The sequence below is a fragment of the Neophocaena asiaeorientalis genome, unplaced genomic scaffold, assembly GCF_003031525.2.
Source record: "Neophocaena asiaeorientalis asiaeorientalis breed wild unplaced genomic scaffold, Neophocaena_asiaeorientalis_V1.1 scaffold882, whole genome shotgun sequence".
NCBI lineage: Eukaryota > Metazoa > Chordata > Mammalia > Artiodactyla > Phocoenidae > Neophocaena > Neophocaena asiaeorientalis.
Window position 1 is genome coordinate 107,545 of NW_020173141.1, and position 22,444 is coordinate 129,988.

General features: G+C 41.5%; 1 protein-coding gene across 8 annotated transcripts in view; it reads right to left on the reverse strand.

Moving 5' to 3' along the window:
* BMX (BMX non-receptor tyrosine kinase) overlaps nt 1-22,444 on the reverse strand; it is a 53,454-nt gene that overhangs the window by 5,044 nt on the left and 25,966 nt on the right. For 3 of the 8 annotated variants that reach the window (XM_024744121.1, XM_024744124.1, XM_024744122.1), the window contains 9 exons: nt 20,618-20,672; nt 19,235-19,314; nt 16,315-16,442; nt 12,516-12,590; nt 11,636-11,807; nt 6,862-7,078; nt 5,911-5,975; nt 3,544-3,662; nt 727-884 (listed from right to left, as the gene is read on the reverse strand). In XM_024744121.1, coding sequence (XP_024599889.1) covers nt 727-884; nt 3,544-3,662; nt 5,911-5,975; nt 6,862-7,078; nt 11,636-11,807; nt 12,516-12,590; nt 16,315-16,442; nt 19,235-19,314; nt 20,618-20,672 — 1,069 coding nt within the window. Of the gene's footprint in view, nt 1-726; nt 885-1,313; nt 1,844-3,543; nt 3,663-5,910; nt 5,976-6,861; nt 7,079-11,635; nt 11,808-12,515; nt 12,591-16,314; nt 16,443-19,234; nt 19,315-20,617; nt 20,673-22,444 lie in introns of those variants that run through there. The other 5 variants (XR_003003182.1, XR_003003180.1, XR_003003181.1 and 2 more) reach the window with 5 other exon arrangements.

The window sequence follows — 22,444 nt, forward strand, 5'->3', positions numbered from 1 at the left end:
CTCTGTAGAGCTTTCCAGACCTGGCTCAGATAACGATGCGTTCTGGAAGCTGGGCTCCCTGTGTCCTCTGAGCTCTTCCTTCCTGCACTTACTTGTCTATGTTTCTAATTTGCACATATAATTATAAGCTATTTGCTGTTTTCAGTCCCACAAAAAAAGATACTCTTATTCTCTCCCTGCATGGAAGGCTTTTATTCAGCACTTGGGAGACAGGGGAAGGGAGAACAGACTGCTGTCCATTCTGTGCTCTCTACACGTGTTATTTGTTCTCTGTTACACGTTTTCTCCTTGAGGAGAGACCCTCTAGTGTTGTTGAGAACAGGGCCTCTGACACTAGCCAGCCTGCCTCTTACTAGCTGTGTGAGCTTGGGCGAGTCACTTAACCTCTCTGGGTCCCTGTTTCCACTTCTGTTCGTTTAGCCATGATAAGAGTACCTACTCACAGTGTGTTTCCTGTTGAATAAATGAATTAATATTCGTAAAGTCCTTAGAACACTGCTGATATAAGTTGTTTGTTAAGTTGTTGGCGCCTACAGTGCTGGTTTCAGATCACAAACACCTGAGGGAAGGGGCTCAGGGCCTCTTCCACCTGCAGCGCCCGGCGCCTGCCCGCTCCCGCCAGTGGATCACTCGCCTCGTGCCAGCAGCTGTGCATGACCTGGTAGACTGTGTCCCACGCCAGGGATGCGCCCGGCGCCTGCCCGCTCCCGCCAGTGGATCACTCGCCTCGTGCCAGCAGCTGTGCATGACCTGGTAGACTGTGTCCCACGCCAGCTGGGGCCGGTAGAGCCGGTGGCCCTGGGAGACCTTCATGACCACCTGCGAGTTGTCGTACAAGTCATAGGGCTGCTTCCCCAGGCTGAACACTTCCCACATCAGGATCCCTGCACCATGGGGAGGGCGGCGGCGGACAGAGGAGAGAGAGCCAGCGTCAAAAGGTACAGTTTGTCGAACGAGCTTCACACGTTAGGTCAGGAAGGCTCTGGGTCAGAGCCGGGATCCCTGGGGGATGAGTCCAAGCATGGAGGACGGGGTAGGGAGGGTGGGCCTGGACCATAGCTTCCGGAGCCCAGGCTCTCTTCTCCCTGTTCCCTGAGACCCGGACGCCCATTCCCGCCGGGAAACGGGGAACGGGCCAGGGCAGCTGCAGGGGGAGCTCCCTGGGGTCAAGGCCCTTGGGCTGCTTCAGAGAGGCGGCTGAGGCCCGGCAACCCACAGTGACAACCCCCAGCTCCAGCTCTTGGGAGTAATGGATGGGAGTCTTCGCCCTTTCTCTCTGCCTTGGCAACAGTTTCACTGCACCATCAAATTACCTTTTGGTGGAAATTTAAGATAAAATCATGGGCAACGCTCCTCCTTCTCTGTTGCCACAGTGTTCTAGAATACTCTGTGGGTCAGGTGTCCTTTCAAAGACGTGATTAGAATCATTAGCTTTTCCTCGGGGAAGTGAATGCACAGCGTTTTCGGGCTCCTTGTCTGGAAGTTCACAGGGTATTTTCTGGAAGTATCCAGTGTATGGTGGACTCCAGGTTAAGAAACCGAGTTCTGGTCACGGTGGTCAAGAGGGTTGCATCTGGGGCCAGTCAGACGTGCCTTTTGAGGCCCAGGTTTGCCATTTACAGGCTGGGCGACTTTCTTAGTCCTTCTCAGCTCTGCTTGCCTTCTGTAATATGCGGATATCTGCACATCACAGAGTTGTCGAGAGGATTGAATAGGATAAAACACGCGGAGCATTTAGAAGGGCACTGGAGACATTTTAAATGCTCTCTAAATGGTGGCCATTGTGATGTACTGGCCAAGCCAGAGAATTCCAGCACTCAGCCAGCTTCAAAAGCTTGGAAAACTAGAAATATGTAAGAAGGGAGAAAATTTTGTTCTAGAATCATAACTGAAGTACTAACTTCAAAACTTCTTTGACTTTTAGGGCTACAGATTTTTTGGTAAAATATTTACAGTAAGGCAATGTTACAAGTTATGGTGGCTGTGGGTTTTTTTTAAACAAATATTCTAAAACAACCATCCAAAAACGTGTGGCCCCTTTCACAATTGTCTCTTTGGAAGGCTAACCACTTATCTCAAGAATAATATCTTTGCTTAAAATATCTGTGGGACTCCTCTTTGAGAATTGCTTTCAGAGGTCCTGGTTTATTTTGAGTATCTTCACTGGGGACAGACTATTTAAGAATGAATTTAGTTTTTGGAAACAGCCAGGAAATATTTGGAGCCAAATTCTGGCACATAAGGTAAGCAGTCGACCTGGGTAATGCAATGTTTTGGTCAAAACCCAGCTGTGACTATGGAGTAAGGATACCGATTTTTAAAGATATCTCTCATAAGGCATATCATTTGACACAAAGAGATTAAAACTAATTCTGACAAGTTCATCAGCACAAAATGACTTCAAGTATTCACCAAAATGCGCTCTGTGGTTTTTCCTTTTTCTGTATACATTGGATTATTATTTTTTTTACAATGAACAGTACCAATTTTACAAAAGGAATAATTATTTTTAACAATTGTCACATAGAAAACTAAACAGCTGACTACATTTTCCTTTCTTCAGGCTGTCATGTAGAAAGTCAAATTGTGCTTATGGACTCAGACAGGCATGAAATAGTTCTCAGTTGTATTTAATAGATTCCATAGCCTTATGATAATTTGGAATATTTATCCTGGGCTCATCTGACAGTGATTTTAAACAAGCCTGACATTCCTCCCAATGTAGAAAAATACCAGAAAATCTACAGAATCACAATTTAAGAATTGGCTCTGTTGTCTAATTACGTTTACTAAATTTCAATATAGATCCTTCAATAAAATAGGGGTCAGCATACTCTTTCTATAAAGGGCCACAAAGTAAGTTTTCTAGGCTTTGAGGGTCGTGCAGCCTCTGTGACAGCTACTGTTGGAAGCACAAAAGCAACCACAGACAATACATAAACCATATGTACAAAGGACCTGGCTGTGCTCCGATCAAACTTGCCTTACAGAAACAGGCCACTGGAATTGGTCCTGCGCCATGGTCTGGTGACCCCTGACCTAAATGATGAATTTTAACAGGGACACTAGTTGAAGTTGGAATGGGCCAAAGAAAGTGCTGAGTCATGTTTGGTATTTACACCAGGCATGGCCCCCAAACTGGTCAATTCAGAAGGGAATGATTATCACCCCGCTTCCGTGCAGAAAGTCGATGACTTCATTTTAAGCCCTTCACCGTTTTGTACCTCATGCAAACTGGGTTTTAGTTTTCGGTGACTCCTTTTTGAAAACTGAAATCTTCAGTGGGAAAGCTTTTATCCCTTTTGATTTTATGAGAAGGTGCTAGCAGGATGCCAATTATACAATACGTGACAGACATCCTAACACCAGCACAAGAAAGGGTCACCATCACCTTCTTCAATCCCTTGCTTGTCTCTAGCCATACGTGTAATTTTGTAAGTGCCCAGAGCTTTTGCTGAAAATGGATGTTGCTGCTCTTGTGGTTTCCTGTTGTGGAAGCCAGCTTATGCAATGGGGGTGGGTCCCACGTGGCCACATTCTTACCGAACGCCCATACGTCTGACTTGCTGCTGTATTTGAAGTAGTGAAACACCTCTGGGGCTGACCACTTGACGGGAAACTTTGTTCCTACCGAACTGACATACTGGTCATCAAGAACATACCTGCAGAGGAAAACATCAACACAGCCCTTCAGCCAAGTATGCAGGACATACAGCCGTCCGGTCTCAGCGGAGGGCCTTGGTTTTCCAGACCTTTTGCTTCCTTTCAGTGTGGGAGCTTAGCTAGAGGCTGCTTATGACTTGTAAGCATTTAAAAAAATGATCTCTAACTTTGAAAATAGCAAAATCTGAATGCAAAATATTTGGTGAATAGAAAGATACACAAACAAGTAAAAGTAAAATCACTCCGAATCCCACCCCAAAGATAACCTGTCATGCAACCACTCAAGATACATTTTTGCTTGTACTTTCCAACCTTTTTTTCTATATATACTTTGAACAAAATTGGCTTTCTGTTGTATTGAGGTTTGCTTTTAGTTTTCCTTTAAGGGCATATCAAGAACATTTTCCCCATGGTTACATTCTCCTACAGCATCATGTTTAATGGCTGACTAGACTTCCTTCTTACGGATTAACGTAATTTGTTTAACCGTGTAACTTCTAATCTTTTGCTATGGTAAACAATGATGGACAGCAATAATATCCTATGAAGTTATCAAGACCATAAAAATATATGCTCAAGATATGCAGTACACTTTTGTTTATAATAATGATAAAAATGCAATCAACCTCGATGTCCCCAGGCTGAGGAGTGATTAAATATAATATGGCACATTAATAGAATAGTATGCAGCCATGAAAAAAGAGATCACTCTACACTGACCAAAATAAAAAGATGCCTATGGTTTATGGTTAGTGCAAAAGCATGTATAGGTAATGTGATTCCATTTTGTGGGGACAAACAGTGAATGTCCACATTTGTGTATATGATTGGGTACACTTAGTGCTGAAAATAAGGGGAATGGGTGGGGGGGTAGATTCTACCTTTTGCTTTATACACTATTGCTGTATTTCTTACAATAAGCATATATTATTTGTACAATTAATCAAGGAGAAGCCCACAAAAAACACATAAATAATGACTGCTAACTCAAGAAAATAGAAAAATGAAAATGATGGAGACTGAAACTTTGGATATAATTTATAGGAAAACTTCACACACAAAAATATGTTAGAGATGTTTATTGTACTTTAAAATAGCTGAAAAAGCTGGTGTGGCAAATCATTCTGGGAAATATTAATAATAGTAATAATAAATAATGCTTCCATGAGGTTACATATAGCACCTTCCATACTTCCCTCCCAAGCCCCCTCAGCTCCTCAGACACCACCAGACACTCAGAAACAACCCTGACACCCCTGACTGGGCTCTGCTCACGACCTAAACCTTCCTTCAAATCATCAGGACCAAGTTCAATCACAGGCATCTGACTAATGTGACCCCGGAGCTTCATGACCAACAGGGCCTGGTGCATGGCCTCCAGGATCCCTTATTTAGAGCAAGGCGTGCAGCCCCCTTTTCCTAAGTTACAAAGAACTTGACAGTATATTCCCTGGACGCTGGCGTAGCAGCCCACATTTCTGCTTTGAGAACAAAGTGGGATCAGCTCCCTCGGCCTGGGAGCCTCTCCCTGTCCTGAGCAGCTGTGAGCAGCTTTTTCTCTTGCGCTCAGGCGAGCTACACATTCGGAGTGTGGGCGTCGGAGAGGAAGTGCATGGTTAGAGGAGGGTGGCAGGGAGCACGCAGCTAAAGGGACACCCTGGCAACACTGAGGGGTCCCAGAAGAGGAGCAGCTTCTCTAATGAAATTTGGAGAAGACTTAAAAAAAATAGATCTTCCTATGGTGTTTTAGGGCCATGCTGGCTAAACATAGAGCTGGCTTTCGTCACCTCTTCAGATCGCTTTGAAACTGCGTTATCTCTCCTCAGAATGACATGAGTTTATGTCGAGTGGGTACAACTTTATAGCTGTATTTTGTCTCAATGGCAGGGACATCTACTTGCCCTGTAGACTAAACCATGGGCAGTTTGAGGGCAGGGAGTATCCCATACATTTCAGTATCTCTCATAAGGCCCAGGCATTGCGTAGGCACTCAATAACTGTTTGTTGAATGGAAAGGCTACCATGTATGTCTTCATTTCCTATGTAAAACCATGAAAATTGACTCTGAGGCTTACATAGTATAAGGATTCAGAATTCAGGAAATGGAAGACTCTTGTTAAACTGCTGTCATACTCAAACTAACTTCTCAAATCCTGAAGTGTTGCTAGAGTGCTCACCAAGGGATCCTGATGCAGGAAATTTAACAAAACGGCAAGAAAAAGTGTCCTAGTGTGGGAATTGGCTTACCGCGTCATCCCAAAGTCAGAAACCTTCACAGAGAGGTCACTGTCCACCAAGCAGTTCCGAGCAGCCTTTAGAGGGAAAGCAAAATTACCAAGTAGTAAAGATGACCAAGAATCCCCTGGCATCAAAATCAGACATTTTCCTTTTCTTTGGCAGAATTCTCAGCAAAATCGAAGATTGCCTATCACAACTCCAAATGCTCTATTTCAAAGGAAATATCTAGAGTATAGGAGTTGTCTTTTTTCCTTCGCAATTTTCCATTTTTCAGAATGAAAATGTGCTCCCGTAAGTATTTTGCCTCAAGCATCCATCCTTGTCAAACAGCATGAAAGGTATTAGGCATTAAACACAGAACATGAGCTCATCGATGAGAAGGCAGAAATCATGTCTAGGGGTTCCCTCTCCACACTGCTAGGGCACCGTGCATTAATAGGCGCTTTGAAGGCATAACTGCTGCGCTGGGAACCCCACATACACTGGACTAGTGTGCATGGCAGGTTTGCTGTTCAGCACAAGAAAATCTTAAAGATCAATCGATACCAGTGCAAACCAAGCAGAACACTCTCCATGCCCACCCTGACCCAAAGACACACACAAATTTCATTTCTTGTATTTTTGGTTACGGTACTGAACAAGTCCTTTAGCACTAAACCCTTCCTGGAGTAAAGGTAACCTTGGGTTAAATGGTTCTGGGAAACAGTAAAGTGACCAAAGTCTTTCCTTTCCATCTGTTTTCCTTTATACCGCAACCTAACTACATAGATCTTGATGGCTACTTCTACTCTTTCTATACTTCAAGTATTTTATTGTGAAATTGTGATTTTGATTACAAAAATGTCATGCGCTTAAGCATATCACAAGTGAGCAAAGTATAAGTGAAGATGCCCTCCTTGCCGTCCCTCCCAGTGGCCCCATCGCTGGAGGAGGGAGCTGGGGATAGCTTTCTTTCCTTACCAAGTCCCGGTGTATGAACTGGTGGCTCTCCAAGAAGGCCATGCCTTCACAAACATCATAGCACATTTCTAAGAGCTGGGAGGGCTCAAGTCTTTTCCCATGACTCTTCAGGTAACTCAGCAAGCAGCCATTGGTTATATATTCAGTCACTATGTATATAGGGTATCTCTTTGAACACACTCCATAGAATTTCACCAGCTTTGGATGGTTGAGTTTCCTGGAAACAACAGATGTTCAAAGTTCAATACTCAATTTCCATACTGCATTTTCCAGATGTCCTGAAAAAGAATCACTGTCAGATTTTTGTGTGTTTTAATTTCCCCCCTTCTAGTGGAATGGAGGAAGGGTCTGATTCTGGGAGCATTAGCCTTTGGAAGCAGAAAAATGCTGCCTCCTCTTGGATATTGACAACCGCAGCAGCCGTTAAGCTGTTCTGGGTGCTTGTTCAACTTTGCTACAGAGAATCAGGGTAGCAGTGGTCTGTTGCCTCAGAAATCCTGCTTAGTCTCGTGGCATCTTGAGAACTCCGTGGCTGATTTGGAGGAAGCTATACCCTAGGAGAAGTCACTTCCATTTTAAAGCATCCAACTTTCATGTCTAAACATTTCATTTAAAAAAATAGAATATGAAGGGTGTAGGTAAATGAAAATAGTTTCCATGTTAGAGAAGTGAGATTAGTTCTGATTTTCCTTTCTTTTTAAAAAAATTTCATTTTGCATTATTGTGACGTTATTTTTTTGATGATAAACTTAGAAAAGAATAACCACGTGACATAGCACTTCTAGTAGGTCATGACAGCTATTATGATGTTCATCAACTAGTCCTTATGTAATTGATCTATTATCAATTTACAGGATGCTTCTTTTTTTTCTTTTCCATTATGGTTTATTACAGGATACTGAATATAGTTTCCTGTGCTATACAATAGGACCTTGTTGTTTATCCATTCTCTATATCATAATTTGCACCTGCTAACCCCAAACTGCCACTCCATCCCTCTCCCACCCCGCTTCCCCTTGGCAACCACAAGTCTGTTCTCTATGTCTGTGAGTCTGTTTCTGTTTTGTAGATAAGTTCATTTGTGTCATATTTTAGATTCCACGTCTAAGTGATATCATATGGTATTTGTCTTTCTCTGTCTGACTTACTTCACTTAGTATGATAATCTCTTGGGCCATCCATGTTGCTGCAAATGGCATTATTTCATTCTTTTTTATGGCTGAGTAATCGTCCATTGTATATATGTTCCACATCTTCTTTATCCATTCATCAGTCGATGGACACTTTGGTTGCTTCCATGTCTTGGCTACTGTAAATAGTGCTGCTATAGATGAACTTATTTGCAAAGCAGAAAGAGAGTCACAGATGTAGAAAACAAACTTTTGGTTTCCAAGGGGGGAAGGGGGGGTGGGATGAATTGGGAGATTGGGACTGACATATATACACTACTGTATATAAAATAGGTAACTAATGAGAACCTACTGTATAGCACAGGGAACTCTACTCAGTGCTCTGTGGTGACCTAAATTGGAAGGAAATCTAAAAAGGAGGGAATATATGTATATGTATAACTGATTGACTTTGCTGTACAGCAGAAACTAAGAGAACATTGTAAAGCAACTGTACCCCAATAAAAAAATAGTCCTGCTATGAACATAGAGGTGCAGGTATCTTTTCCAATTATGGTTTTCTCAGGGTATATGCCCAGGAGTGGGATTGCTGGGTCATATGGTAGCTCTATTTTTAGTTTTTTGAGGAACCTGTGTACTGTTTTCCATAGTGGCTGCACCAACTTACATTCCCACCAACGGTGTAGGAGGGTTCCCTTTTCTCCACACCCTCTCCAGCATTTGTTATTTGTAGATTTTTTTGGTAATGGCCATTCTGACTCGTGTGGGGTGGTACCTCATAGTTTTGATTTGCATTTCTCTACAAATTAATGATGATGAGCATTACAGGATGATTCTTTAATGTTCAGATGTGTAAAGTAAATTAAGTTTAACATGTCAACTTGACAATTTTTTTAACAGATGAGGATTCATTAAATATTCAGTTATTTTTTTCCTCCTTAGTTTAACTATAGGGACATGTGTTATCATGTTACTCAAGGCTGGGTTATGCATATTTGAGCAGTGTTAGGGACCTGCATTGCTACCTTCAAAGGGAAGGCTTGTGGTGGGACCAAGGTCTATCACCCAATAAAAGGTGTTCCTTGAGCAAATTCAGTCACTGCCCAGGGGGCACATGGTAGGAATACCATGTCAATTGACACCTCCCACATTTCAGGCCTCCGTTTGACCGTTACATTTGAGATTTAACAGTTTCCCCTGATGATACAGTTTGGACTCGTTCTCTATGACTAGGTGATTTGTTAATGACTTTTTAGGATTCTGTAGGATTACCAGCTCTCTAATAGCAAAAAAATATCTTTTAAAGTTACACCACGACACAGGGGTTACACCATGACCCTAAGGGAGTTTCTGTCGGATTTTTCTGTTCTGACATCAAGGACCCCTTTCCCCGTTTTATGACAGTACAATTGCCAGAGATAGGATGAACTATATAATTTGCAGGGATCAGTGCAAAGTGAAAATGCAGGGATCCTTGTGTAAGAATTATTAAGAATTTCAATGGTGACAGCACAGCATTAAACCAAGCGCGGAGCCCTTCTAAGTGCAGGAGCCCTCGACACTGTGCAGGTTGTGTGCCCATGAAGCCAGCTCCAGCCAAAGGCTTCTGTTTGCATAGTACCTCTGCTTCCAAACAATTCGGCAATTGCAGTAGAAGTGGTTATTCTGACTCTCCGGGTACCTTTGGTCTTCATAAAAGAATGACTAAGGAGATGGATACTGGAAGGTCTGCTGGGTTTGCATCTCTGCTCTGCCACTTTTACTAGCTTGGTGACCTTGGGCTAGTTATTTAACATTTCTGTGCTTTAGTTTCCTACCAAACACAACAATGTTTTCCTACCAAAGACAACAGTGGTACATCCCTCATAGCCTTCTTATGAGGATTGAATGCATTAATGTTTATAAAGCACTCAGATGCCTGTAAACACTGTATATAAGTGTTTAAGTAAATTTTTAAAAAATGTTATTCCTCTGTAGCAGGCTAGGCTTTATGGTTTCAAGTGTCTTTGACCAAAGGCCTGCTATAGCATTGTTTCTCATACCATGCTGATTCGTTCCTTAGAGTAGGATGGCCAGCTCACTGTCCCAGTTTGCCTGGGACTGAGGGGTTTCCCAGGATGTGGGACTTTCAGTGCTGAAACCAGGAAAGTCCCAGGCAAAAATGGATGGTTGGTCACCCTTCAAAGTCTGATTCACCGTGTTGACAAGAGGTATAATCATTAAAAGAGTTCTTTGTACTTACATGAGAGAGGGAGAGGGGGAGAGGGGGAGAGAGGGAGAGAGAACACATATGAATTGCCAAGAGTTGAGAGCTGCGCTTGGAGCTGAGGTCCATTAGCAAGGGTATCTTCATTTATCAGATGAGGAAAGAAGTAGGGTGAGAACAGGACTTGTACCACACTGTGTTGGGATATTGTTGTAGGGCGTTAGTTTTCAGTAGTGCCTTAGTCCTGGCCACTAGAAGCGCATGCCCTTGGGCATGTGCTTTACAGGGCCCCACTCTGTTCCTCATTCCACCGCATCCCTCCCCACAGGACAAAGAGGCCAGAGGGCTAAGGAGACATGTCCACTCAGAACCAGTGTATCTCTTTATCACTCTTGGGGTACCAGGACTCTGGAATCCCCTGCCCACAAAGTACTGAGGCCTCTTCCAGGACCTTTGTAGACTCTTCCTGGTCTATCTCCCCAAGAGTGAACCATGCTATTGGTGTGCCTACCCCTAGCCGAGATAGTTGCTTGTGGGAGACACAGAGGGAGCTCGGATGTACTGAATGCTATGTCTGCATATAGGCACCGAGTACAGGATGGGGCTGGGGGTGGGAAGAGAAAGGGGAGAGGTGGAGTTTTGCGGTGGGTGGGGAGCATGGTCCAGAGGCTGACTTCTCTAAAGAGCCTTGAGAATTCTAAATTTGAATACGACCTCTCAGGTTGTTGTGAAGGTATACTTGTCAGAGAAGACGCATAGAACCAATTTTGTGTAATGGTGTGTTAAATTGACTTATAACTTCTAAATATTTGTATCTATGATCTGTGGATTCTTTTTTTCCTGTTGAAAAATGGTGCGTTTTTAAATTGAAGTCTAGTTGATTTACGATGTCGTGTTAGTTTCAGGTGCACAGCAAAGTGATTCAGATATATACACACACACAAGCACACACACGCTCTTTTTCACAGTCTTTTCCATTATAGCTTATTACAAGATACTGAATACAGTTCCCTGTGCTGTACAGTAGGTCCTTGTTGCTTATCTATTTTATATACAGTGGTGTGTAGATGTTAATCCCAAACTCCTAATCTATCCCTCCCCTGACCTCTCCCCTTCGGTAACCATAAGTTGGTTTTCTATGTCTGAGTCTATTTCTGTTTTGTAAATAAGTTCATTTGCGTCATATTTTAGATTCCACATAAAAGTGATATCATATGATATTTGTCTTTGTGTTCACTTCGTATGATCATCTCTAGGTCCATCCATGTTGCTGCAAATCGTATTATTCCATTCTTTTTTATGACTGAGTAATATTCCGTTATATATTCTATGCTATGTGGACTCTTGATTCAGGCCTTGCAAATGTTAGGGACAGATCCGTTAGCATGAATGTCCCCTCATGGTGAGGGAAAACCACCATTCCTCAGGGGAAACTTACATCATGGTCTGGGCCTCCTGGAAGAATTCGTCTTCTGACATGGAGCCCTCCTTGATCATCTTAACAGCAACTTCATACTGCCCCTTCCACTTGCCCAGATGGACCACTCCGAACTGGCCACTTCCCAGCTCCTTCAACAGGGCAATCTCTTCTCTTTTCAGTTCCCAGATTCCTAATAAGGCAAGACAGACCCTCTTTAGGATGAGAATAGAAGGCTTTGGGGCTAACAGCTTCCCAAGTGGTTCCCTCTCCAATGAGAGTTTAACACTGACGATATGAAGAACAGCAAGACCTTTTAATTTTAAGTTGATCACTTAAAAAGAAGATCCTTAGTGATATGGTCTTATGATCTGTTAGACCACACGATAATGTCACCAGAACAGTATTGTTCCTGAAGCACCTACAATTATTGACAAGAAAAGTTAGAGTGAAAAAACCTTTGCTGACCAGAGGCGTCTTGGAAAGACTTGGTGTCAAAATGTGCTCAGTGCCCTTAGCTTAGTAAAATATCATTACATTTTCTTATAAAATAAATTAAGCTGTGATCCAGGTTGCACACTGGCTCCCCTGAGCAGGCAGAGAATCCCAGAAGAAGAAAGGACAGGCAGTGGGGTTCTAGAGGCTGATGACTGGGTCAGTCTTTTTGGTAATGCTGGGGAGATTACAGAGTTAGGTTGGGAGGACAGAAAAGGTTTCAGTTTGTATAAGAAAACGAATGAATATATTAGAGCTGAAGCCCTCCCTGACGCAAGCTGAATAGGGATCTCCTCCCTGTCTTCCATCTTTTTTTTCCAGTAAATTAACCACACATATATATATATATATTTAAAATGAAAAATGGTAGGAAATGGAGTTTAAGAACCCAAGGGCATGTCCATACCACTTCCCAAGGACACGGAGATGGGAACCTTGTTGGCCTTCGTTGACACAGGGTGGCGGAGTCGTGTGATCATGCCTGCAATGGAATCGGCTTCACATCATCACATGATGACATTATATCACATCACATTACCTTACATTGGTTCACACCTCTGCTTATGCTCTCTCTAGAGCAGCTGAAAAAGCACAGAGTTCATGATGTTGTTATGCAGAGAGAGACTCCATTCTAACCATATTCATCCTGTAGTTACATTAATTTGCTTGACTTGACTAACTAGTTCTATGTAAAGCAAAAATTCAAAGAGTAAAAGCTATCAATACTTTGTGTGATTTTTAAAAAATCTCATCAAAGTTAGTTGCTTGATGGAATCTTTTATTTTAAAAAGTTTCTCATTTTTATTTTGCTAGCTTTTCTTGTTTTAATTATTTTATTGCATTTGTAGCTAGCCATCAACTATTTTTTTAAATTGAAGTATAGTTGATTTACAGTATTTTATTAGTTTCAGGTGTACAGCACAGTGATTCAATATTTTTATAGATTATACTCCACTTAAAGTTATCACAAAATAATGGCTCTTTTCCCCTGTGCTGTACAATATATACTTGTTGCTTATTTATTTTAGATATAGTAGTTTGTATCTCTTAATCCCCTGTCTCTACCTTGTCCCTCCCGCCTTCCCTCTCCCCACTGGTAGCCACTAATTTGTTCTCTTTATCTGCGAGTATGTTTCTGTTTAGTTGTATTCATTCGTTTTATTTTTTAGATTCCACATATAAGTCTCATTTCACTGACTTATTTCACTAAACATAAACCCCCTAGGTCTACCCAGTTGTTACAAATGGCAGAATTTCATTCTTTTTTATGGTCGAGTAGTATTCCATTGTATATATACACCACATCTTCTTTATCTGTTCATCTGTTGATGGACACTTAGGTTGTTTCCATATCTTGGCTATTGTAGATAATGCTGCTGTGAACATGGGGTGCATATATCTTTTCAAATTAGTGTTTTCATTTTCTTCAGATATATACCCAGGAGTGGGATTGCTGGGTCATACGGCAGTGCTATGTTGAGTTTTTTGAGGAACCTCCATGCTGTTTTCCATAGTGGCTGCACCAATTTACATTCCCACCAATAGCGTACTAGGGTTCCCTTTTTTGCACATCCTCATTAACATTTGTTATTTGTGGACTTTTTGATGGTAGCTGTTCTGACAGGGTGAGGTGATAGCTCACTGTGGTTTGGATTTGTATTTCTCTGATGAGTACTGATCTTGAGCATCTTTTCATGTCTTTTGGCCATCTGTATATCCTCTTTTCATATGTCTTTTGGCCATCTGTATATCCTCTTTGGAAAAATGGCTATTCAGGTATTTTGCTATCTTTTTATAGTCCCATATTTAAGTATTATACACACAGCACATACATTTGGTTAAAAAAAACAAATCCAAACAGTACACAAGGGTACAAGATAAGTAAACCACTTGAATTTTTTTTTTTTTTTTTAAATGAGCTTGGGCTTCCCTGATGGCGCAGTGGTTGAGAGTCCACCTGCCGATGCAGGGGACACGGGTTTGTGCCCCGGTCCGGGAGGATCCCACATGCCACGGAGCGGCTGGGCGTGTGAGCCATGGCCGCTGGGGCTGCGCGTCCGGAGCCTGTGCTCCGCAGCGGGAGAGGCCCCAACAGTGAGAGGCCCACATACCGTAAAAATAAAAATAAAAAAAATTTAAAATGAGCTTATTCTTAAATTGCATTTAACGGTCAAGTCATTTTAATTGTTTACATGGAGTTATGGTAAAGCTGGGTTAAAATAGTCACAGTATTTATAGTGGTTCAAAATAACTCATTTAAAAAAATGTATGTTTCTTGCTTTAAATGTGTGATGTTTTCCAAGTCCTGGGAGCTCTCACACATGTTTCATTTCTCTCCTTCCTTTTTTCTCTATTACTTATCTAGTTTTTACATGAGTGGTCTCTTGTAAACCCTGCACCTTTAATTAGCAAAAAAAAAAAAAAATTAACATACTCCTCCAAAATACGTGTATATATAATTGCTGCTGTGTTGATACAATATATGAATCATAAAATATACTCACAAATAGAAAACTCAAGAGAATTAGATTTTAGAAACAAATCTAAATAAACATTTTAGTATTTTCTTCCCATCCTCTGGGGAATTTCTTGTGTATCCTCTGGAGTGGAATCATTCCACTTGGAGACATCTATTTATACAATACCTTTTCCAAGGTGTATTTTTCAGGTGCTACATGTTAAAATACACAATTGAAGGAATTGGGACCATGGAAAAATACAAATAAAAACCAAAATCAACACCAGGAGTAAGAGCAATTCACCCGCGCGCCTGTGATCAGGTCAGGTAGAGTTGCACAAGTTTGATGCTGATCCCACAGCTTACTTTTACTAACTGTTGGAAATTCATCCAGTCACTGCCTGTAAGTGGAACTAGTCTAGATAAGACATTTAGAGTGGATTTTTAAATTTCATTTTTTTTAGGTTTATTGAGATTTTATTGACATATAACATAGGTAACTCTTAAGGTGTACAACTGTGATGATTTGATACATGTATACAGTGTAAAATGATTGCCACAATAAGGTTAGTTAATACTTCCATTACAAGGGATTTCTATATATTTTTATATTATTTTATACTATTTGTATCAGTCAATTAGGCAAAATTTAAAAAGGGTGATAGCACCCAGGGTCAGTGAGGATGAAGTGTTGCTGTTAGTGGGAGCGTACATTTCTGAATAGCATTTGACAGTGTCTGAATTTTAAACATTCTTAACCATTATCTCAAATTCCACTTTTAGGGAATTTGGCTACAGAGACACTCATACAGGTACACAGAGCTATGTTTGCATGAAACAGCCATTGTTATGTGAAAATATTGTACATGATCCAACTGCTGATCAGTATACGGTTCGGTGAATGAATTACGGAGTAATTCTACAATAGATTTCCATTAAACAGATCAGAGTGAGCTATACACAAGTGCATGGAAAGACTTCTAAGACATGCAGAGTAAAGAAAGCAGGCTGAAAAGTAGTATGTATAGAATGATCTCATATCTGTAAACATATAATGTGTGTACATACATATATATTATATATATGCATATATATAATGAATAATAAATGTTAGTGTCAGCATAGAAAAACATTCTGTCAAAATAGACACCAGCTTGTCCATGAAGCTTATCTCTCCGATGATGCACATTTCTATATTGCTTGAATTTTGCAGTCATCTTACTTCTGTAGGCAGAAAACAACTGCAAATATTTTTATAAAGAGAATCTCTACTTCTAAGTCACTGAACTCACTCAACTTCATTTTTCCTGGCATTATAGAGTGTATAATGTTATATTCCAGGAAGTGTAGGTTAAAAATCTCAACAGTCATAGGGCTTGAGAGCATTTTTCCCCTACTTTCATGATTCCTTATATAATTAAGAGTATTAGGAGTGGGGGGAGGGATAAATCAGGAGTTTGGGATGAACAGATACACACACTACTGTATATAAAATGATAAACAACAAGGACCTACTGTACAGCACAGGGAACTACACTCAATATCTTGTAATAACCTATAATGGAAAAGAATCTGAAAAAGAGTATAGATATATTATATACATCTGAATCACTTTGCTGTACACCTAAAACATTGTAAATCAACTATACTTCAATTTAAAAAAAAGAGTATTAGGAGGGTCAGTAATATCCAAGAAAATTTATATTTATCAACAAGGACCCATAAAAGAAAAACTGAAACAAGTTACCTGCTGAATTGTGTTGATGATAGTGAATAAGCTTTGGAATGGAATCAAAACAGTAGTTTTCTGCCAGGTACAATTTGTTCTCGGCATTTGTATGCACATGGTAATGTTTGATGGTTCCTTTTTTATCACTAGTAAGGAAGAAAGAATGTTAGAATGTTTTTAATAAACAAGTGAAGCTTGATTACATAATGGTTAAATCATTATTTTATGTGCATTTGCAAAGTTTAGAAAGGGAAGTCAGAGGTGGCTTCTGAGTCTTGACGTCTAGTGTTTTTCTGGAGGTGTCCACGATAATCCATAAGTATGGAAGAGGGCTCCTCTCTGAACTCAGTGGATCTTTTGTGCTCATACAGAATTCATCTATAATAAAATTCCCCCTTTCTGTACCGTTCTTCCTTTAGTAAGTATAAAGCCGGCATCTTCCTTTGGTGATTGAGAGCCCTGCAGTTTTCAGGATCATTATTCTGAACATTGATTCTCTTTTAGGATAGTAATGGAGATTAAAAGGTGGGAGGCAAAGGTCATTAGGCTGTGGATGGGAAGCCCTTTTGGGAGTGGAGTGTACAGGTTAGAGTTGGTGGGAATAGCCTGAAATTCCTCATGCGAACTTGTGCCTTTTTCCCATAAAACTTTTTTTTTTTTTTTCTGTTGCCCTACTTGTAGAAAATAGTGGTGAATTGATGCACGTTGATTTAGGCTAACCAGGAATGATATGCCTGTCTTAGATGTTAGAGTCTAGCGTAGCGGTCAAGAACTGGGCTTTGAGTACGTTTCTGTCGCTGGCTAGCTACCTCATCCAGTTGTTGTAAAGCTCAGATGAGAGTATGTATATATCAGTTGCACTATGCTTGGCACATAAGAAACTGTTAATATATTCTTGTTGCTGTAATGTCAGCCTCGTTAGGATTACAGTTATAAAAAGGAGAAAGGATGCTTTCTTGTTGCATATGGCTCATTGGCTCTTCGTCTGAGCATCACATTCACTCCAGCCGAATGATGGTGTTTCATTAAAGAAGGCTTCTGTAGTCTTTCATTGGGATTCTTTTCATTTGATTCCTCATCTATTTGCTGATTTTTTTTTTTTCTATGTAGCCACCTTCAAAAATGAATCTGGTGTCAAGAAGCTTAACTAAGAGGACTTCTGACATCAGGTTTGGCTGAAACTGGAGGCCCTGAGGGCCATAGAGCTTTTGATATTCAGTGAACCAAGCCTTCTCCCCCTTCTTACTGGGTTGGCTTTAGTCAGCATCCAAGTTTGCAAGCTAGTACACGAGGTGCACCGGGGATGTGGCTTCTGGCACTGGAAAATGCCATGTGAATGCTCATGGTACATGCTGTTATCTCAAATTGGAGGTAGATACTCTGTAAAAAAAATTCCCGAAATAAAATAACTTTTTCATCACTTAATTATTTAAAAAATACATATATGCACCACAAGGCAGGGCACATGGAGAAACCACCAAGGCCCTTCAGTCATTCAAGGTCGTTCAATCCAAGCATTAAAAAAGGGGTCGCACACATAGACTTTTTTTTTCAAATGGCCCTAATCGAGATTTGACCAGATTCTCATTCCAAAACATTGGGTGGTTTCAGCACAGACACAGGGATATGATTGAGGGAACATGAACTTGGCTGTTGAAGGCCTGGCTTCAAGTCTGTCATTTATTAGTTTTGAGGGTGGTCTTTATAAGCTCTCTTTGAGAGTGGCATGGACATATATACTCTACCAAATGTAAAATAGCTAGTGGGAAGCAGCCGCATAGCACAGGGAGATCAGCTCGGTGCTTTGTGACCACCTAGAGGGTGGGATAGGGAGGGTGGGAGGGAGACGTAAGAGAGAAGAGATATGGGGATATATGTATATGTACAGCTGATTCACTTTGTTATACAGCAGAAACTAACACACCATTGTAAAGCAATTATACTCCAATAGAGATGTTAAAAAAAGAAAAAAGAAAAGCTGTCTTTGAACCTCAGTCCTCTCATATGTAAAACGGTGTAAATAAAAACAGCTTTCCTGTTTGCTCCACGGGATGTTTAGAAGGAACAAAAAGGCTAACAACCAATGGGAAAGTGGCTTGTAAGACTCTGGAGGGGGACCCTAATGTTGGTGAGGGTGACTTGCCTGAGGTAACCGTGGGGCCTTATATACCTAAGCGTGCGGGGGAGGGGGGCAGGTAGAATTACTGTTTCCCAGCAACAACAATGCTAGTGATTACTGTTACTTTATTAAGTGTGTGCTATGTGTCAGGCACTGTTCTGATCCAATTTGTGAATTAACCCACTTCATCCGTAGAACATAATGGTTATTATGTCCACTTTTCAGATGAGGAAGTTGAGGCACAGAAGTTAAGAAACTTGCCTAGTGTCATAAGGTTTTGAAATGGCAGAGTCAGGATTTGGACTCAGAGGTGCAGCTTAACACCAGAACTCTTAACCACACCAACAGGACAGCACCCCAGAAAGAAGCCATCCAGGGAACACAGCTACACTGATTCAACCTCCTGCTCCCACTGGAAAGACTTACTAAGAACCAGACACTGGGCTAGGTTTCTCAGCTCAGCAGGTGGCTAGGGCCAAGAGTGTACAGGAACCATTGCTATTACTTTTCTCTTTCTAGGCTTAGGATGAATCAAGGGGGAATAACGCAGGATGCCTTTAACAAATGTTAAAGGCTCGCCATGCACTGGGCGCTCTGCTGCGGTCTGGGATGGGCAGGAGAGAATCGCCCAGAAAGCAGCCTCTTGATAGTACGGGGTGGGGCGGGGGAAGGCAACTACGAATGGTCACATTCCACAGAAATACTTTGATCCCAAATTCCAGAGCTTAAAGATGGGATCTTATCCCCAAATGTGACTGAATGACCAGCATATTCAAAGAACATACACAAGAAGATGAAAGAAGTCCGCATCATACTTACTTCATAGCCTTACTAAACAAGGACACTGTGTACATTCCCGCCTGGCTGGAATTTCTAACCATAAATGCTCCTTCTTTTCCCTAAATAGGAAGGAGAGTGTGGAAGGGACAGAAAACATTTTCGTTATTCTTGAAAACGATTTGCCCTGGTAGGTGGTCGGAAAGTAGATCTTTTAGATCCACTTTAGACATTGATGGCACAGATTACTCACCAGTTGGCACAGAAGGGACCCCTGGTTTAGCTTTCCTCCTTCTCTCACTCAGTGTCTTTATAGATCTACCCTGTGTGCTTCAACTCTTCCTCTCCAGTTAATTTTTAACCTTCTCTGATAATTTTCCCCGTTTTGTGTTTGTGCAAGCCTAACGTTTTCATCTTTCAGAAATAAAATTTAAAACCACATATCACCATATCATGCCCTTGGAAGGTTTTAGAAAACCAAAGATGCAGAACAAATCATTTATTAAATGTATGCTCAACTTGTCTTTTGTAATGTGCTGATTCTAAGCAGACTTAGACAAAGTGGATATTAAACTGTGCATGTCATGAAATAGCGAGTTAGGTAGTGGCCACCATGTTCTCACTAGGGCCCCTCCAAGAAATAATTGGCGTGTGTCGTATAGGTTGAACTATAGCAAAGTGTCACTTTTGTAGGTCAAAAGAGTTTGCAGTCGGTAAGTCCATTACCAATTAGTAAGAAAATCCGATAGATTTATTCCCCATTACATCTGCTGTACTCTGGTTTAGGTGCTAATGGTTTTAGTGACAGGCTTAAAGTATGAGGTACAGATGGCCCCCAGTAAATCATCTCTCTGTGTATTCCTGCCCTGTGTAGTCCCCTCCCACATCGACTTTGGGCTGGCCCAGGTGATTTGCTTTGGCCAGTGGGACATTAGCAGACATGACAAAAGCTGAGACTCTGTAATTGCTTGCACTGAACTGTGGGGCTTGGCCTCTTCAACCACTGCCTTGAGATGACCATGCCGTGTGGAAGCCCAAGTTAGCCACATGCAGATGGAATATGGCACCCTGGTTGACTACCCCAGCTAACCCCACCCTTAGTCAGTCCACCAGCTAAATGCAGCCACATGAGTGACCCTAAGCAAAACCTGCGGAACTGCTGGCCCAGCTGACTCGCAGAACGGTGAAGAATCATAAAGCTTGTTGTTTCAAGCCACTAAATTTTGGAGTGGTTTATTATAGAGCACTGGGCTTAGAGGACGTGGCTAGATGTGAAGGGCCTGGTAACCCACAGGGTGGACAGTGAACACTATGGTGTCTTGGCTGTATAATTAGCAGTAAGGTTTCTGTGAGCAGTGCATTACCCTCCACGCCCAGCAATAGAAAGGCATTCTTAGAGGCTATTTTAAAGACTAGACTACTTACCTTTTGTCTCAGTAACTGCTCAGATTGTGACCTGGAGATGTTACCTGCAAACCAGCTGCAATAGAAAGGAATTCCATTTTGAGAATTAATAGGTTTTAATTGCATAACTTGTCACTTAAGTTTCTCACCTGTAAGATGAGGCATTGACCCAGATCAGGGTTTTCCAAACCTGGCTGTTCAAGAGGATCACTTGAGGAGCTGTTAGAAACTCAGAGTCCTAAGTCTCCACCACCCAGTTATGATTCTGGGGTGGGGCCTGCATGTCTTTCCTGATCATCTCCCCAATGCATGCCTCTCACACCCCATTGGAATCTAGAAATGATGGAGATAGAGACTGTCTATCTGGTCAGATCTGGGCTTTCCAAGTCAAAGAAAGCCTTCCAATTCATCTAAATGCGAAAGACTAAAATCCATGATTAGAGGTTCTCTCCCTTTGGTTTAAGTCTTTGTCACCTGTTAAACTATAAATATCTTTGAATAATTTTTGTACTAGCATTTCTCAGTCATTTTTCTTTTTAACATCTTTATTGGAGTATAGTTGCTTTACAGTGGTGTGTTAGTTTCTGCTTTATAACAAAGTGAATCAGTTATACATATACATATGTTCCCATATCTCTTCCCTCTTGCGTCTCCCTCCCTCCCACCCTCCCTATCCCACCCCTCTAGGTGGTTACAAAGCACCGAGCTGATCTCCCTGGGCTATGCGGCTGCTTCCCACTAGCTGTCGGTTTTACATTTTGTATCTCAGTCATTGTTATCTTAGTTTGAATGATTCCAGTAGTTGTTTTCCAGAGGGTAGATGCTGGGGAAGAAGCTACAGTTAAAGGGGAACTAGAAGGTGGTGAAGAGTGACATGTACTTTGTAAATGCTCTCACTGCACTCGTAGCCAATGAATCAATAACAGCACTCATACAAAACCAGAACTAGAAATATGTGTTATCCTAGTGTCCAACTGAATTGGTCGCTGTTGGGTAGCAGGTGTCTGAGAGATGCACTGTGCCATTACTCCCACCTCTCCTTAATGCCAGACTTTAAGTCCAGGAGACGATTATTTTGTCCCTATTTGTTGTCGAATGATAGAGTCTTAGATTTTGGAAAGGACCTTAACAACCACTTAAGACCACCCTGTCTCAGTATAATTGGGGCGATCACGCATTCTTATTTGCCCAGAGGAGTCCAGTTTATGCCTGATGTCCAGATGTAACATTGAGCAGTGCACTCTTTCTAAAGTGTCCTAGTTTGGATGTTCAATGATAAGGTCACTCTAGGAATAGGAATCTCTCAACATAAATGCTGTGATATTCAAGGCTTGGTTGTGCTACCTTGTAAAATTACTGCATCGTAACTAACTTCACAATTGGACTCAACACTAATAAGAGCCTTCAAACATCATCCTGGCAAGGGGCCTCCAGGGAAGAAATAATCAGCAGAAATGTCATGGGCTGTATCTATGAAGTCAGAGCGAAATGAAGAGGAGGCCAGGTATGTGATAGATCCCAGGAATATATGCAGCTGGTTTAGATCATCCAGACTGGGGAAAAATACTTTCATTAGTAACAACCCAGTTCATTGTCACCCATCCTCCAGATACATGGCCCAGAACCTCACATGAGTGTCTCCATGTAAATACAGCCTCCTGAGCAAGTTTGAACCATCTGCTTGTAACCTTAGGGGGAGAAAACAATAGAAACATCTATGTCTAGTTTTAGAGAAACACAGAGGACTTTCAAAACTCACTCATAGTCATCAAGGTTTTCCTCTTCTTCAGATGAACTTGACTCAGGGGATCCCCTTAAGAAGAGAGGGAATGACATGAATACCAAAAA